At 34.3% G+C, this 17,209-nt stretch overlaps 1 protein-coding gene across 2 annotated transcripts; it reads right to left on the bottom strand.

Annotated features, from left to right (window-relative positions):
- On the bottom strand, window positions 1,919-17,153 carry LOC109715275 (dol-P-Man:Man(7)GlcNAc(2)-PP-Dol alpha-1,6-mannosyltransferase). Of its 2 annotated transcripts, XM_020240208.1 has the most exons (20): window positions 16,969-17,153; window positions 16,752-16,837; window positions 15,375-15,416; window positions 15,222-15,267; window positions 14,853-14,939; window positions 14,174-14,229; window positions 13,231-13,348; window positions 11,961-12,019; window positions 10,816-10,887; window positions 10,010-10,073; window positions 9,833-9,936; window positions 9,339-9,410; window positions 9,059-9,145; window positions 8,897-8,964; window positions 7,890-7,958; window positions 7,733-7,815; window positions 5,848-5,938; window positions 4,925-4,990; window positions 3,431-3,524; window positions 1,919-2,293 (listed from the first exon to the last, which is right to left on the bottom strand). In XM_020240208.1, the coding sequence occupies exons 1-20, from the start codon at window positions 17,045-17,047 to the stop codon at window positions 2,228-2,230; spliced, it is 1,509 nt and encodes a 502-aa protein (XP_020095797.1). In that variant the 5' UTR covers window positions 17,048-17,153; the 3' UTR covers window positions 1,919-2,227. The 2 variants fall into 2 exon arrangements, with proteins under 2 accessions (XP_020095797.1, XP_020095798.1); XM_020240209.1 differs by lacking the exon at window positions 14,853-14,939.

Genomic DNA, 17,209 nt, shown 5'->3' on the forward strand with positions numbered 1-17,209 from the left:
GGAAAAAAATTTTGGTGGAAAAAAGTTTTATGTTTCGTAATGTTTGATTTGTAAGAAAAAAAAAAATTTCCATCAACATTTGTTGGTTGAAAGGAAAAAATTCACATTTATTTGGTTTGGTAAAAAGAATTAATTAAAAAAGTTTTACATGGCTTGAGTTTTTGTTTGTCGTTGAAAATTGGCGGAAAACAAAAAGCTCTATTTTCAGACCTTTTTTGCATTTGGACCCCTCAAAAATTTTTTTTTCACAAATAACCCATCAAATTTATAATTATAATTTTGGCCCTGTCCCGGCCACCCAGGCGCCACATCAGCGCCACGCAAGTTGGCTGGGGAGGCGTCTTAAGTTGAACACGGTGAACCGTTTACCGTATTTTAAACACGATGAATCATTCACCGTATTTCGTACTTATATTTTTCTTTCACCGTGTTTAGATATGGTGAATGAATTACCGTGTTCAGCTTATTTCAGCACCTCCACCCTTACTCGCATGGCGCTTACGTGGCGTCTAAGTGGCAGAGACAGGGCCAAAATTATAATTATAAATTTAGTTGGATTATTTGTAAAAATAAATTTTTTGAGAGTGCCAAATGCAAAAAAAATCCCTCTATTTTCCTTAGATCTGTAAAATTAGTTTTCCTAACAAAAATTTAGTTAAGAAAATATCAGAAAAATAAATTTTCAAGCTGAAGAGTAACTTTTGGTACATTTTACGGCAACTAGCAACCCTATAAGTGTGTGTTTGGTTTGACGTAAAAGCAGCTGCAAATTTTATTTTGGGTCCGAAAATAATTTTTCTAGCGTTTGTTTCCGTGTAAAATAATTTTCCAGGAATTTTTTTTTAACAGATTCTACGGAAAGAGCGGCTTTTTGTTTTCCGCCGAGATGAGGCGGCAAATGAAAACTCGACCAAAACACGCGGCGCATGGCTTCTTCTGCATCACGGTCCACGAGCTTAAGTGAGAGCTCGTGGACCGCGTGCGTGGTCCACACTGGACCACTCACGCACTACTCTTCTCTCTCTCTCTTGTGTGTAATGAGATAGAGGGTGAAAAGTTATTATATATATATTTTATATTTTTATTTATAAATATTACATATTTTTATTATATAGTATTATATGTATATTATTACATAATGTACAGCTACTATGTTATCGAAAATATAGAGAATCTGAAGCTTTTTATATTTTGACCCTTAGATCAAGAATTGTACGGTTGGGATGATTGCGGGGGTTGAAAAATACTCCTAAAATTGAGTGATCCCCATAGTGTAATAATATTAATCCAATAGTTAAAAATGTCAAAAGAGTTGATCTAAAAACCATTAAAAGTTTCGTACTTTATTTATTCTTCTCTCTTGTTTCATATGCTTTTTTTTAGTTCATTTATACATATTATACATATTGTCTAGGCTTATTATGATAATCCATATTTTAATTTAATTTATGTCCACGCATATGCGCCCGCTTTCTGATCCAAAAAAACAAACCGACCTTAAAAACACGAAAACGCGCTGGCGGGAGTAAGATATAAAAATCATTTAAGTGCAAGCAAGAATCATTTAAGTGAAAGCAGAACTTAAAAGCTGATACTTTTTTAAGTTTGGACCACCATAGGACAAACAGAAGCTGCGTTCAAAAGCACAAATAGCAAAGCAATTGATGATTGGTGCTTCCCCAAGGAATCAGATTTATCTTGCGATTCATGAGAGGATAGAATATAACCAACCGACCTACAAGTACAAAGCTTCACACTAGCTATACTGGTTTTCAAGACCGGAGATATGAACCACTCAGCCATCTCTATCCCAATCCATTTATCGACGCATCTATGTACGCAGCGTGCATAGATACAAAGAAAAAAGAGAAAAAATGAACAAAAATAAAAAAAAAGGAAAAATAAAAGTACAGCAAGATCAGAAACTTGAGAAAGCATTACATTTGCTGAAGCAATAAGAGGTTTGGTCTTAATAACCCAATTTTTTTCTTACATTATACATTGTATGCATATACGCCGATAAAAATCAACAATGAGGAGCACATAGGCCTAATTCAGCTGGGAAGCCAAGAAAGAAAAAGAAAAAAAAAAGATTGTGATGTACAAGTCCAAACTACCAAACTTAGTTATGAGAGAACTATTTTGCTTCTCAATCATTTTTAGTGCATAAATTAGCGACTCCTTGGAAAGACATGATGCTTTCTTTTGATCTCTATGGGCACCCTGATTAATCTGAAGAGACAATGTCCTTGTCTTCTATGTTCCCATGTATGAATACCTTTGGCTCTTTCAACTGCAATTGCCAACAAAATGTGATCAGCTTGTGTTAACATATTTAGCGACGATTAAGAACTACGTTTGTACATATGGTGAGCCGACTAGAAATATATGCACTTGTCAGATTGGCGCATTGCCTACTGCACAGCAACTTTAAGAAGCAACAGCTAGGTATTTGCAAACAAAAAATACCAAGCTTTTGCTGTGCTGAGAAGCAAAACTAAGCTTTGGAGCGCCAAAACTAGACGCTCCAACTTAGAGCTTTCGCAAAAGTGTTGTTCAAAAAGAGCCATGCAAAGAAAAACTATATAGAATTTTTATCTAAAATAATCCTAAACTGACTATACAGAATTTTTTTCTAAAATAATCCTAAACTGCTTTCCACTACGGCAGAAGCAGGAGTTTCATAAACATCTTGTGTCACACGAAAAGCTCCACACTTTTTGTATGCCGAATGCCTGTCTGTTTCAGAAGCCGGATAAAACAAGTACTAATTAAGCTCAATATCCAATGTCTTCCTTGGCTGTCTTTTGTTATTATTATTTTTTCTTATTCCTTTCTTTTTAACCCCAAACTCTATGAGGTTGAATGTGGCACCATATGGACTTCTCTATAATGTAACTTTGTCAACTTACTTGTAAACTTGTCTTTTCTTTTCCTTTTTCTTAAAAAAAAGAGGGGGAAAAAGCAAAAAACAAAGTTATTGGTAAATACTTTTTTCTATCGTTTTTTGCCAAAGAAATTCTGCAGATATAAACTCGTCTTTCCTTTCAAAAAAAAAAGGGGGAAAAAGCAAAAAAAAAGTTACTGGCAAATATTCTTTTTTCTTTCGTTTTTTTGCCAAAGAAATTCTGCAGATGTAAACTCGTCTTTTCTTTTTTTTAAAAAAGGGGGAAAAAGCAAAAACAAAGTTATTGCTAAATATTCTTTTTTCTTTCATTTTTTGCCAAAGAAATTATGTAGGTATTTATAGATTGAAAAAACTCAGCAACCGCATTCCATAAGATGGAATTTGAAGTTAACAAAAACATAAGCACAAACTAACAAGGGCTTAAAGTTTCAAGTAAAATCAAACAATTCAGACAACTAAGCGTACAATAGTATTAAAACATTCGTCTGAAAATTATAGTTCTCTCGAAATTAACAGTCATACCAGAGCTAATGGCGGAAAATGCCTTCGGAAACGAAGGCCAGAAAATCCATTTATGGCAAACAAGCATTTGTAGCCATTGATGGAATGATGCTCGCTGTTTCATGACAAACACGCCCAAGGAGAAAAAGAAAAAGAAGATAAGTAAAGCCAACCAACAGACAAATACAAAAAATAACAATACATTTTTTCTGAATTCACCAATTGAAATGTGGCTTCATTGTGAATATCTCACTATATCTGTGTGCTAGCATGTAGTCATGAATTTATTCATTCAGACTAATTTAAGATCACTCTAAAGTAAAATTAGAGGAATATTACATGATCTTTCTCCAACCACAGTGCAGTAAGGAAATAAGCAAGGAATCTTAAATAAAAAAATCAAGCGAAGAATAAATAAACTCATAATGTCAATTTTTCAACAAAACTGGAATTAGCTTTTGGCTCTTCCTATTTAATGTAAGACGAGCCACTGCTTTTGACTGTTTCTACATAATGCAAGGAGAGCTATTGCTTAATGTCAAATTTACCGCCATATGTGAATGTTCACTACGTTCTACATGGTATAATTGTACAGAAACCAAAAGTAAGAATGAGATTAAGTTGTTCAGATCTCCCTAAAAGAATTTGTAATATTTGCCAGAAGTACAATAAGCAAAACCTTTCATACCAGCAGTATGGCAAGGCACCATGGGACAGGTGTACCAGTGATGGGACTCTTCCTTTTATCAAATTTTCATGAAAAACTATCTTTTTAGAGTGTTTTAATATCTATAATAGCTAAAAAAAGAGGCTTTAAATGTTACATCTGACACAATATAGTAAGAATAGATCATGTATATATGTGCATGAAAGCCAAACCAATGTCGCAATTGGGTAAAAATCTATAGAAAAACACCACCATGGGTAAATTCGCTAAAGCTAAAATGATAGAAAATTTCAAAAAAATCTTCTTATTTATATTTTTTAACCAAAAGTTGGTCTAATCATGTAATAGAACTACTAATTACTCCAAATGTTAGTAGAGTTATAAGATGTATACATACAAAGTATGAAGAAACTTCTATAAAACTTTGTGCCTCAAAAAAAAAAAAAAAAATACTACTCAAAAAAGTCAATACGGGATCGGCTCAGCTCCATACCACATGCCAGCACGGCATCGGCACAGGCAGCACGAGCAGTCCTCACCCCTTACAGAGTATTATCATGATATTCTTCCTATAATATGCCAATTATAACACAATGAAAGTACTCTATTCAAAACAAAGGCATACTATGATAGGAGATGATTATTAAGTAACAAACGGAAGAGAATTAAGCTACATAATTATCAAAATGCAACTTAAAAAACCATATCATTTAGATGGCTAACATAAAAGATGTAATTGCTTTGCAAGAAAAACTGAAAATAAGGATGTGCCAAGTTTATGACACTTGTCTTGACATTCGACAATATTTAATTGTTTTCATAGACATTAATCCAGGTATGAAACTTACTTCAGCAGGTAGGTGAAATTTCTGTTACCAAAATGTTCGATGGGAATTCCTTCTTCTTTACAGTATCTATTCAACCAAAAAAAGAATTATTGTAAGATTAGATGAAAAATAAATTTTAAAAAATATTGATAAGGTGCTTCGATAAAAGAAAGGCCTCACAACTAAAGAAACAGAGTGCTTAGATAAAAAGAAAGGCCTCACAACTAAAGAAACAGATGAGTACAGATTAATAGATGTTATTAGCATCAGTTATCGGATCCTAAAAATAGATAGATCTGCAGGAACAAACTTACAAATAGGTTCACTGAAAACGACAAAAGAAAACAAAAGGATAGGTTGGGAAACCGAAGTCAAGCAGATATATGTATTAAAGAAGACAAGAAAGTCTCATCCTTAAAAATGGTGATAAAGATCACTTTTAATGCTCCCTGTCATGCCACAGAAAAACTACTACCATGCAGCAGTTTCATGTTGAAACAAATTAGTTTGTAAACACGATAACAGATGTCGATGCACCTTAACAAGTTCGATGTATCAACTCAGGCTTTTTACGGTTCTTGAAAGTGAGCTATAATTAGATACTACAGAACTATCCAAAAAAGTGTGTGTGGTAATGTATCTATGTATCTTGTTCAGATCTTGATCCTTTTTCTTCAAATTCAAACTTTGACAAGTCAAAAAAAAGAAAGATCCAATTATATTTTTAGATGCAAGACTAACTACAGCAAAATCAGACATAAAATGTGTAATTTACATATTTCTAGGAATTACTCCGCTTACAAGTGCAAACATTTATCAATCTACGGGAAACAACATTGCTTTGTGGATCAAAAAAGAATAAATATGAAAGGGCGAAAATCACACTTAATTTTCTCTGGCGTTGAACATATATTATATTTTCCAAATGGCTAAGAAAATCATACCTCCAAGGATATTCATTTTCAGAAAAACGAGAAACTCCATTCATTGCTGTGAAAGCATCTATATGAACCAACTTTTCCTTTGTTGATGCATCTGTGGTCATAAACATCATTAAGCACAAAACATAATGTCTACAGCAGTGGTATTCTCTTCATGACACAGAAATATCAAAGTTAATAGAGGCGAGAATCCAAAAGATGATGTGCTTAGCAGTAGGCGAAACAGTCTGACACGACTTAAATGCAACCTGTAATGACTTAAATATTCATTATGTAAATTCTATAATTAAGTCTTTATAGTATCATAAAAATTGAAGACGACTATAGAATTGATATAGGATATATTGTTGAAATAATATAGCTGACCGCTAGTAGGAAGATCTAGTCTACTGCCCATTTAAAGTTAACTATAACCTTAACAGGGAACTAGATTCAGTCAAATCCTTGACTTTAAAGGTGTTAGAACAGAAATGTCAACAAGTGAAGCTTCAGTTAAAGTTACCTTCACATGAGCATGTAAAAGCTATTAGACAAAGCTAACCTAGTCTACTGCCCATTTAAAGTTAACTATAACCTTAACAGGGAACTAGATTCAGTCAAATCCTTGACTTTAAAGGTGTTAGAACAGAAATGTCAACAAGTGAAGCTTCAGTTAAAGTTACCTTCACATGAGCATGTAAAAGCTATTAGACAAAGCTAACCTAGTCTACTGCCCATTTAAAGTTAACTATAACCTTAACAGGGAACTAGATTCAGTCAAATCCTTGACTTTAAAGGTGTTAGAACAGAAATGTCAACAAGTGAAGCTTCAGTTAAAGTTACCTTCACATGAGCATGTAAAAGCTATTAGACAAAGCTAACCTAGTCTACTGCCCATTTAAAGTTAACTATAACCTTAACAGGGAACTAGATTCAGTCAAATCCTTGACTTTAAAGGTGTTAGAACAGAAATGTCAACAAGTGAAGCTTCAGTTAAAGTTACCTTCACATGAGCATGTAAAAGCTATTAGACAAAGCTAACCTAGTCTACTGCCCATTTAAAGTTAACTATAACCTTAACAGGGAACTAGATTCAGTCAAATCCTTGACTTTAAAGGTGTTAGAACAGAAATGTCAACAAGTGAAGCTTCAGTTAAAGTTACCTTCACATGAGCATGTAAAAGCTATTAGACAAAGCTAACCTATTCTACTTGGTTGGATTGAATCATTGAAATTAGGTGTTGGCAAGACCCTGGACATGTTGATGCTTTCAAGCCTACCAACACAGCAAGAGCTTCTGGATAAGACGAACCCTCGTTTAGGAGGATAGACTCTGTAAATTTGTGCTGGATAAGGTCATGGAACTATATTGAGGTTCTGCTCTGCGAGATCAATGAATGGTGATTAATCAACCAAGAAAGCCTGTGGATGTTTCAAGTGAATCAGGTTGGCCGACCAACTCTGACCAGGAGCCTTGACGAATCAAAATTATAGTGTACTTTCTGCAGAATTTTAAGAGTTCTAGCCAACTGAGATTTTGAATGCTTTCTGTTGACAAAAAGTGAGGTTCACTTGCTTTAGAGTGGAAATTGAATGATGAAGATGACTGACTCAACATGGATCACTGATCAAGATCATCTGCTAAGAAAGACACTCTTCGCCCGGCGGGTTCGATCATTTGAGATTGATCAATACCACTTGCTATGCTAAAAGGCAAAGAGCCATCAATCTGTTTGTAGAATACAACAAAATATAAGAGCTTCACATCAGTCTATGATGTGAAGAACAACAAAATTAACGCTTTCACAACAAGAGTGAATAAAAAACATGACACTTTTGAAAACTGTCATATATCATTAATGAGAAATTCTTAAGACTTAAAAATACAGGAACGTAAGGAGTACTTCACCAGCTTGATGTAGAGCCTTCAAAGCGTAACCACCTGGATAATTGTTATAGGATGCCATGAATGTCACTATAGAGCATCCTACACTAAAAAAACCATAAAATTATCATAAAGTAGTAGATAAGATATCCTGTTTAACTCAAGTAATTGATGATCCAACCTGACAATAAAAGATCCGAGCATAATGACATAGATCCAACTCCATATTTTCTTCTTCCTATTATTATATCTGGGAAGATCACAAAGCAAGAAAAAAAAATAATTAATTGGAATTTTATGTGAAAGAAGTTATTTCCCAACAACAAATTCAACTTCAATAAATCTTTTATCATTCCACCATAACTGCGTTGGAAACCAAATAAGACTAAAAGTGATCATGGCTATAATTAGGGCTGCAGCTTCAAAAGATCAACATACAAAGAATGAGTGAGCCCCTTTAAATGAATTTACCAAAAACTTGCACTTATGATTTGAATATAAAGGCTATACATTAACAGATCCAAAGAGGATGAAAGAGAGAATCATTTGCATGATTTTGATAAATTTTGATGCTTTTTAATATTGTGTTGTACTGCTATAACTGATTATTTGTTGTTAATTAAGGCACAAGGAATCTCCAACGCAAGTAATTTTCTGCTTTGAGGCGGCCTAGATACATAAGAAGAGAATCAATTTAAAATGTTCCATCATGTAAATTTAATTAGTTTAAAACTGTTCGCTAAAATATCAATGGAAAAATTGGAAGTGTGCAGTCCAACATCAATATAGGCATTATTCCCCTGTGTAAGTTTAACATAAATGTCTAGTACAAGAATTTTCTAGAAGTAAAAGGGCTTGAACAATCTTCATTACAGCTGTAATCCATCCACCACACTAGAAAGTAATGGGCTATAAAACATGAGAACCAAATCTAAAGCATGTCATACACAATCTGACACAACTCGTTCATATATCCTTGTATAAGTTGGCTTCATTGGACAAAACAATACCTACATAAGGTTAATTTTACAATTCATATTGGAGTGTGGCTGGTGCAACTCTAGTGTGAATTAACATAAGAAATTATGATGGAAAGCTGGTGATGATGTTGAAATTGAAATAGAGTAATGACTATTGATTACATATGAATAAACTGCATTTTAAGAAGAGTAGATTGGTTGAGCGTACACTCTGCTAGCTGCTATTGATGCTGACGCATTTAGAATAGGAATAGAACCAAGTATGAACCGAAGCTCCTGTAACATCAGTAAGGTACATACAGAGATAGACATGAGCGGGAAAAACTTCAAAATGTCAATTAAGTTGTTAGTATTGGTATGCATAACAAACCTTGTGCGGAAGTTTTGAATAAAACAAAATAAATAAGAAGACTGGAAGCACATATCGTCTTATCCTTCTATCAAGAACCATACCAATCTGCAGATAAAGAATATACATACGTCAGATAAATATTTGGTAACTTGTCACATTCTTCGGAAAATGTAAATCACAAGAACAGAATCAGGTACAACATCATAAGTAACAAATGCCAAAGCTTTACAAATGAAAGAAAGCAGCAGATAATAGTTACAATAACCAAATTTCCATCAACATATATTTTCTGACTTACCATACAAAGAGGATATCCTACAAGCATGGAGCGTGGAAGTGCTGAAGTGAAGTACCAATGAAGCGGGTGAGTCTAAATTCACAACTATATCAAAGACAAACAACTCGAAAGGAATTGTTCCATTCAGATGATAACATTGACAAATAAACCTATATTCCCTCGAACTTCAAGGGTCTTTGAAAACAATAAGAAAAACAAATATAAATGGCAAGCAAAGAGAATACATCCTGTAACCCTAAGCACTGGTTTCATGAAAGAGGATATTAGAGCCAAAAAAAACAATGTTTTCACTAGTTGAAGACTTACTTTCCCTCTACATGAGACGAGTAGAATTCTAAAAGTGAGAGTTTATGATGAAAAATAAAATCCAGTTTTCCATATATAAATCATTGAATCCTACTCACTTCTTGAAACGAAGTTCTCCTACTAAATTATCTTCCGATAATTTATGTAGCAAGAAAACTAGTTAAACTATAGTAATAACATAAGGATACACCCCATTCTGAACTACGGTTTAGAACTGAGTTAAACCAGAAAACTTCCAATTCTGGCCACAATATTCTTTGCCACATTATTGAATCAACCAGCACAGAAATGCCTGAAGAAAAACACATGAAAACAAATTAGTTTTCAATCTAGCACGATTTAATTCAACGAGCAAAACAACTTACCTATGCACAGAAGAGCAGTGATCACGCAGCATTTAATTGCTTCCAGCAGTGAAACAGATTTACTCTGTTGCAGAATGTTAGATTTCAGAAATAAGAGTATCCATTTGAGAGCATAGTTAGTTAATTCGGATTCGGCAAAAATTCGGTACGGGTATAATACGCATAAAATTCGTTTTCTAATTTTTTAAATTCGTTGAAAAATTCGGCTTAAAAGACGGATTCAGTATAAAATATAAAATATAAGATAATCTATATTTAAATATAAAAATTATATGTTTTTTATTCATATTTTCAATAATTCGGGAATAATTCGCGAATATTCGGCTAGCCCAAAAATTCGCGAATAATTCTCTCTCTTTGGAAAAAATTCGTAAATGGACCGTTTAATTCGGATTTTCAGTAATTCGCGAATAATTCGCGAATTAACCAACATAGTTTGAGAGTTCTATGCATGCAATAAATGAAGGAGAAAATTTAAATAGATCAGCAGGGCCAGAGGAGTTATTGTTGAACGAGTCCACAAAAAATGTTTGGTTTCCATGCTCGTTCTAATCAGAGTAATAAGAAGTATGCCACAAAGGCAACTAAGAGAATATAGCCGCATGGATATCTATTTGCACCACAAACATACAGGATAAGGAAATAAAATTATGAATTGTTCAATTAATAAAAAAATAAAGATCTCAGAAAGCATACATTCTAATAGCGCAAAAAATAAAAATGATGAAAGATGCCAATGTCTAATCATGTTCGATAATCCTAGGACTTGTTGGAAAAACATTCAAAGAAATGAAATGAAAGCATACCAACAACAACTCAATGCCAATAGGACCAAAGAGCAGCATGGTATCGCATCGAAATACAACTGTAGCAACAGTCTGCATGTAAAAGTGCGCAACTATTATTGATACTTCCAAAGAAAAAAAAAAACGTGATGACATAAAAATTATATACTTCATTAAATATTGAAAATGACTGAGCAATCAGCAAGAACAAATTTAGTACCCAGATACAATCTGAATAATTGTGTTATGATAAGAAAATCCTCTTAGGAGATAACAAGATAATCAAGTTTCTTGCCATTGTCCATTGTGCATGCCTTGGATAACAAAGATACTAAAGGTAAATTCTCTTATGGCAGTTTGGCTGAGTTCTTTTTAGCATTGAGCTCTCTAAAATGTTGAGAATCCTATGTAAAGATGCAACACCATACATTATTTGGCAAGAAATACAAGTGTTACATTATAAGTCCATTATGCAGGTCAGAAAATAACTCATCATACACATTTGATGCCCCAGAGATTAGATTATGTAATCACTTGCAGTTCACAGAAAGAAGAATAAAGTGAAACTGATAAAGGATATCCTGTAGTGCAAACAAGACAATAGTAAGGCCATGAATAGCCGGAAAAAGAAAAAGGCCCCAAGAACGTTGCACTGTCATTGATTAATTTAAACCCAAGTAATTTGGCAACTAGCAAGCTAGCAAACTCAGCCAATTAAGTAAAGCTCCTACTAAATTGAATAAAGAAGGTCCTAAGGCAAGCATTACAAGAAACACAAAAATTTAATTGGAGCACCTAAATTGATACTGCCCCCCATGAGAAGCCAAGCAATCCTACTTCTCAAGCATAGTATGAAAATATGACTGGACATATAAATAGAGTAATTTCAGGGGTACCATCAAACTTTTCCCATACTGCATGATGATAAAGGTGAATAATTAGATTCTAAGGCATTGTACTTAATTAAGGGTATGAAGACATATAATGGGAACAAAATCCTTAGTTAGTACGAGATTCCCAAATATCTTCAATAAATTGCAATTCGCAAAAAAATTGATGAGAAAACCAATTAATACAGAAATGGCAAGAGAAGATGCACGAATGCACAAAAATGGAACAACTAAACCAGGCAAAAAGTGGAGTAAATAAATAGATAAGAGACATACCAGGCATTTCAAAGTAGCTGAGGAATCTCCCTTAAACCAAAAAGAATATGCCAAATTAACTGCATGAGAAAAGCAATATCATAGTTGCAACTAATTAACTCGTATTCTCCTTGTTATGCTAATAATGAAGATCAATAGCGAATGATGAGAAGCACCAGAAGGATCATCAGCATACACAAGAACATTTTGCCCTTTTTTGCCTCTGCTTTCAGCAATAGCAATCTACAGTAGGGAGTTTGGCAAAATAAAAATCCTTGAGCTTCTGCTGCAGAAATAGAATTATGAGTGTACAAAGCAGAAGCACCAATTTGGTGCTTCTGATACTGCCAAAGAAAGAAGCTGTAGCGGTTCGTAGCACCCATAGTCCATACTGAACAGACAAGGGACTCTTTGGCTGTACAAGCACCAAGCACTTTACCACTAACGAATTGGGCTAACGCATTTTGGGCCGGTGGTTTGGGCCCAACATATTGCAAGTACTCATATCACTACTTTAGACAACACTTCATTAAAAACGCTACACCCTACAATAGGGAAAACTACCTTTTAACATGACATTTTCTCCATAGAAGTGCCCCAAATATTATGAATCCGTGACAAGGTCTCGAAAGATAAACAACTAAGTCAACAAAATTCCATTTTCTACAGTATAAGAGAAGATTGCGTTGACTTGTATTGTAGATCTAAATATATGAAATAGCAAACACATAAGTAAATCACATTGAAAATAGGCCAGGAATCCCGTGGAAATAAGAGGAAGAGTAATGTTGAAAATCAGGCATCTTGAATGCCTCCGCACAACTTCTATCAAATTACTTATCCTAAGATCAGGAATTATGAAATGGCAGTGTATGATATGCAAAACAACGTTACCCAACATTAAGATTATGCTTAGATAATGTACAAGTATCTATGTGACTGTTAATGTCTTTAAGGGACATATATAGCATGCTTACCAAAGTATATGTCCTCGCCAAAAGCTAGCGCATCAAAACAAAATACATCAGTTGAATCCCTTTCCAGACTTCAGAAGGATTCAGATAATTTATGTAAAATAGGGAGTCTAGGTCTCCAACTGTATAATTAGCAACCTAACAGATGAAGCAACTTAAGATAATTCTAGACGTATCAGATGTCTATATTGGAACTAAATAGATTTTATAATCATGCAAAAACTTGCTATCATGTAATGGACAAAAGAATCATTTTCATAAAGCTAACCATCATTAATTTAAAATAAGTAGAAACTTGAATAGCAATAGGCAATCACCTAAACAAAAAGCTAAAATGTTTGGAAGAGGCCGCGTTGAATAGAACAACAAGTGAAATTGCAAAGCTGTCATTATTGCAAAGAATGCTTCGACATGATACCCGAATTTCCTTCTAACCTGTTAACAAGAAAATTAGTCTAATTCATATTTGATAGGATAGCCGCCGAAAATAAATAGATATAATGTGAATGCACAGTAAAATGTGCAACAGGATTGATGCAGTCACAAAACCAAAAAAATGCAACCTAACAAAAAGGCCAAATAATGCAATCGAACAATAGTTGGAGGCCAAATTTGAAATTCTCATTTTTCCTGAAACAGCTATATATATAGGAAAATGGAGAAAAAACTGCTGCAGTAAATTTATGCAACTGATTGCAGAAATCAACCAAGAGTCAATATGAGAGAACTCCACAAAAAAGAGAGATAAAAGAAACCAAAGCATCTGCAAGAAAATCAAACTAGAATAATTTTTTATTTGATCATCAGTTATCACAAAAACAGTTCATGCCATAATACAGGACCCTCAATGTAATGGCTGAGATTAAACTACCCTAAGATCCAATTGGACAAATGTTGACCCCAAAATTTACATACCCACAAAATATAAACTAGCAAATATTCAAAATTTTCAGCCAGGATAGATAATTCTGCAATCAAGTATAGCAGATAATGCGCATCCTGTGTCCATACTCTATGAGAATCGACATGTCAGAATGTCATGTTCTCATCATAGAAGTAGAAGAGTAACATTCGCATATCTTGGAATCACAAATTAAAAAAGAAAAATAAAAAGAAAAGAAAGCCATATGATACAATTACCAAAAATACTGAAGGAAAGAATGGCATTTCAATAAAGTTTTATATCCAAATTCTTGAAAAGAAGAAAAATTAGATAACATATGCATTTTATGGAACACAAATTTAATGAATAGAGAGTACCTGAAGCCGAAAGAGCCTTAAAGTCAGCAATACAATGAAACCTAATGCCAAGCGAACTGAAAAGGCGAAGGAAAGAGAGAGATGGTTACATTTTATAAATAACTACAACAAGATTTAAAAAATCCATCCTAAAGATCTTTGTAAGAGGAACTAAAGCTTTAATTTTGAGTTAAAAACTTAAGAACATATTTGCAAAAAAGAAAAAAAAATTCTGTAAGGAGAGAAACCATGAGAAATACATGTGTTACCTAGTGTGGAATGCAACGAAGCGCAATAACTAGATTATAAAACATATGTTTACTCAGCTGAAGATTGAAGTATGTTAGTCACCTGAACAAGGAAATGAAACAGAATAAAGGCGTTCCAGAGATTGCAATAACAGTACATGTACTGCTGCACTCTAACAAGAATTCACAGTATTTCAATACTTTAAGTAAGATCAAGTTCCTTTTACTCAATATCAAGGCGAATCCTTCGAGCATACATCCCCCACGTAAAATCACTGAACCAAGTTGTCTATATGACTGAATAAGTAGCCAAGCCAGTTTTATAGTTCTCAAATCTCAATGCAATTTATACAAAAGTGACTAAACTGGTGATAATTAGTTCCAAAAATATGATAAATACCACTTGAATTTTTTGAAGATATCAATTGCCTTAGGATTCAAGAAACAATTACCTGCCAAGAGACTGTAAATCTTTGGCACATGAAGATAATGTATTACTGCAACTACTGGTGATGCTATAATGGACACGAGAAATGCACCTGTAAAATAGATATATATTATTTAAAGGGTCGCAAAGCTGCAAAAGGCTTTTGGACCAATGTATCAGAAAAATAGAATTGGACAAGAAAATCGGTATAGGAAGTGCACATTGAAGGCACATATATAAATGAAAATTATGTGTTTGAGATGAAACCAAAATCCTTCTTTTTTTTGAACAATATGAGCATAAACCAAAATAATATACCAACATCTAAATTTAAAAGTGAACAAGGTAGTTGAGTAAAATAAGCACAAGCATTTTTAAAGCACATAAGTTTTACCAATAAAAGTTCGAGGCACAACACCAGGAAAGTCCAAATGGTCGTACTGTGAAAGCATAGACCAAATGTTACTCAAACCCCATAAAAACCATCTCCAAGGAAATATACTTAAACTGCAAAGAAGGCCATAAAACATGAAGCATCTGAGCTTGCCTTTTCAATGTGATGGTGGTGGTAAAGGATATCATGCATCGCCTGGAAAATTATAATTTTTTAATTTCCATGAGTTCATTTATGAGAAGGTAATTATTAGGTAAGAAACATAAATCACACCTTCAAGTCTAAGGAACAGCAGTGACTCAGAATTAAGAAAAGCATAAAAGTTGATTCATAAAATCAGATGAATTAACCAACAATAACAGACAAAGTAAGGCTGAAGGTTCCTAGGAATAAGAAAAAGTTCTAAACCAAAACTTCCACTATTTATTTGTCAAAAGCTCATTTCAGCTTCTCATCAGTCATCACAGCAGAAGCTCCAATTTTTTTTCTCTCCCAACATCTAAATTCAGCTTCTCCAACAGAGAAGCAGCTCTTAAAGCCAAAATTTACAGTGTTCCATTCTTGAGTTCCCGTACGATCAAGCTATTAGGGCAAAGCGATAAGTTTGTTGGTTACTTCAATCATTGTGAGAGAGAGAGAGAGAGAGAGAGAGAGGAGAACTATCATGTGTGCCTAGTCTACTTTCATGTCTTATACACCACATCAGATATTTAAATGTCTTAAAATCAAAATTTAATTCAATAAATGTAATCTAAAACATCTAAATAACCTATTTATGAAAAAGCATATAAATTTTAAAAATTTATAACCTAAGCATCTAAGGCCTAGTTTGGGAATGTAGTGGCTAAAAGCACAATTTTTATACTATGGAAGGCCCAAAAAATTTAAAAGCACTTATAATGTTTCCTCCTTCAATGCTATAAAATTGCAGTTGCAACCGCCACCAAAAAAGCATGTTTAGCAACTACAATTTTATAATAGAAGAGACGGAAAAAAGCGAAAGTGCTTTTAGAATTTTTGGGACTTTCATAGACTTAATCTGGTATTGAGGCCTATCTGACGCTTAGATAAAATGGAGTTGGGGTAAAAGTATATCGGATAAAATGGAGTTGGGGTAAAAGTATACAGGGATATGCTTCTACGTTCTCCGGTAGGACAATAGAAAATATATCATAACCGACTAATCGCAATATACGAAATGCAATATTACGTACGGAAACAAACGGTATTTTTCCATTGTACTTTTCACCGCACGTAACGCAATCTCCCCGCAATCCCAAATGAAGCCATAGAATAGAAATGGTGCTATCAGCCACCATATTACCAAACTAGGCCTGAGTACTAGACAGGAAGGTAGTCAATTTGCCAGAAATCGGTGTCCGAAGTTAATTAGTTTTTATATATAGGCCTTTTAAATTTCCTAGAGCACATCTAATAAATTAGATTATGATGTTGTGACCTCTAAATTAGGGTTTCACCCGTGGGGTGTAGGAAATGTACTTATGAGAAAGAGAGGGGAATGATTCGTGCCTGAACATTGAAGCTCTCCTCGACCTTGGTGTACGGAACCATGAACGCGTAGAACGCCGCGATCGACCCAAGCATCAGATCCCAACCTGCGAAATGGATCGGCTCCATCGATCGATCGATCGATCGATCGTGTCGCCACGAAACTAAAACCTCAAAAACCCTACACACAAATCGAAGTAGAGGAGAACTAAGAGATCGAGTGAGCGAAGAAGCTCACCGAACTCTTGAAGAAGCTTCGATAGCCTTCCTCTCGACGACGAAGGCGCCGCCACCTTCTCCTCCGCCGCCGCCGCCATGGCCGAGTTCTGGGCGCGCGCGCTCTCTTCTTCCTCTCGGGTTTTGTCGGGGAATTAGCGATCGGTTCGGAGGTGATAAAATGCAACGGGAGTTTTGTAATTGTACGCGGGGTTGGAGATTTTAGACGCCAATAAATAGCACTTAAAAGTCTTAAAGTTCGT

Source organism: Ananas comosus, linkage group 9 (assembly GCF_001540865.1).
Source record: "Ananas comosus cultivar F153 linkage group 9, ASM154086v1, whole genome shotgun sequence".
Lineage (NCBI taxonomy): Eukaryota > Viridiplantae > Streptophyta > Magnoliopsida > Poales > Bromeliaceae > Ananas > Ananas comosus.

Bases quoted from the DNA above. Each gene is read 5' to 3' on its own strand.
- LOC109715275 (XM_020240208.1), bottom strand. From the start codon at position 17,047: ATGGCGGCGGCGGCGGAGGAGAAGGTGGCGGCGCCTTCGTCGTCGAGA. The intron at 7,816-7,889 runs GTTGGATCATCA...TGGTTTTTTTAG, and splicing joins CTCGGATCTTTTATTGTCAG to TGTAGGATGCTCTATAGTGA. The intron at 4,991-5,847 runs GTATGATTTTCT...TTGGTTGAATAG, and splicing joins GAAAATGAATATCCTTGGAG to ATACTGTAAAGAAGAAGGAA.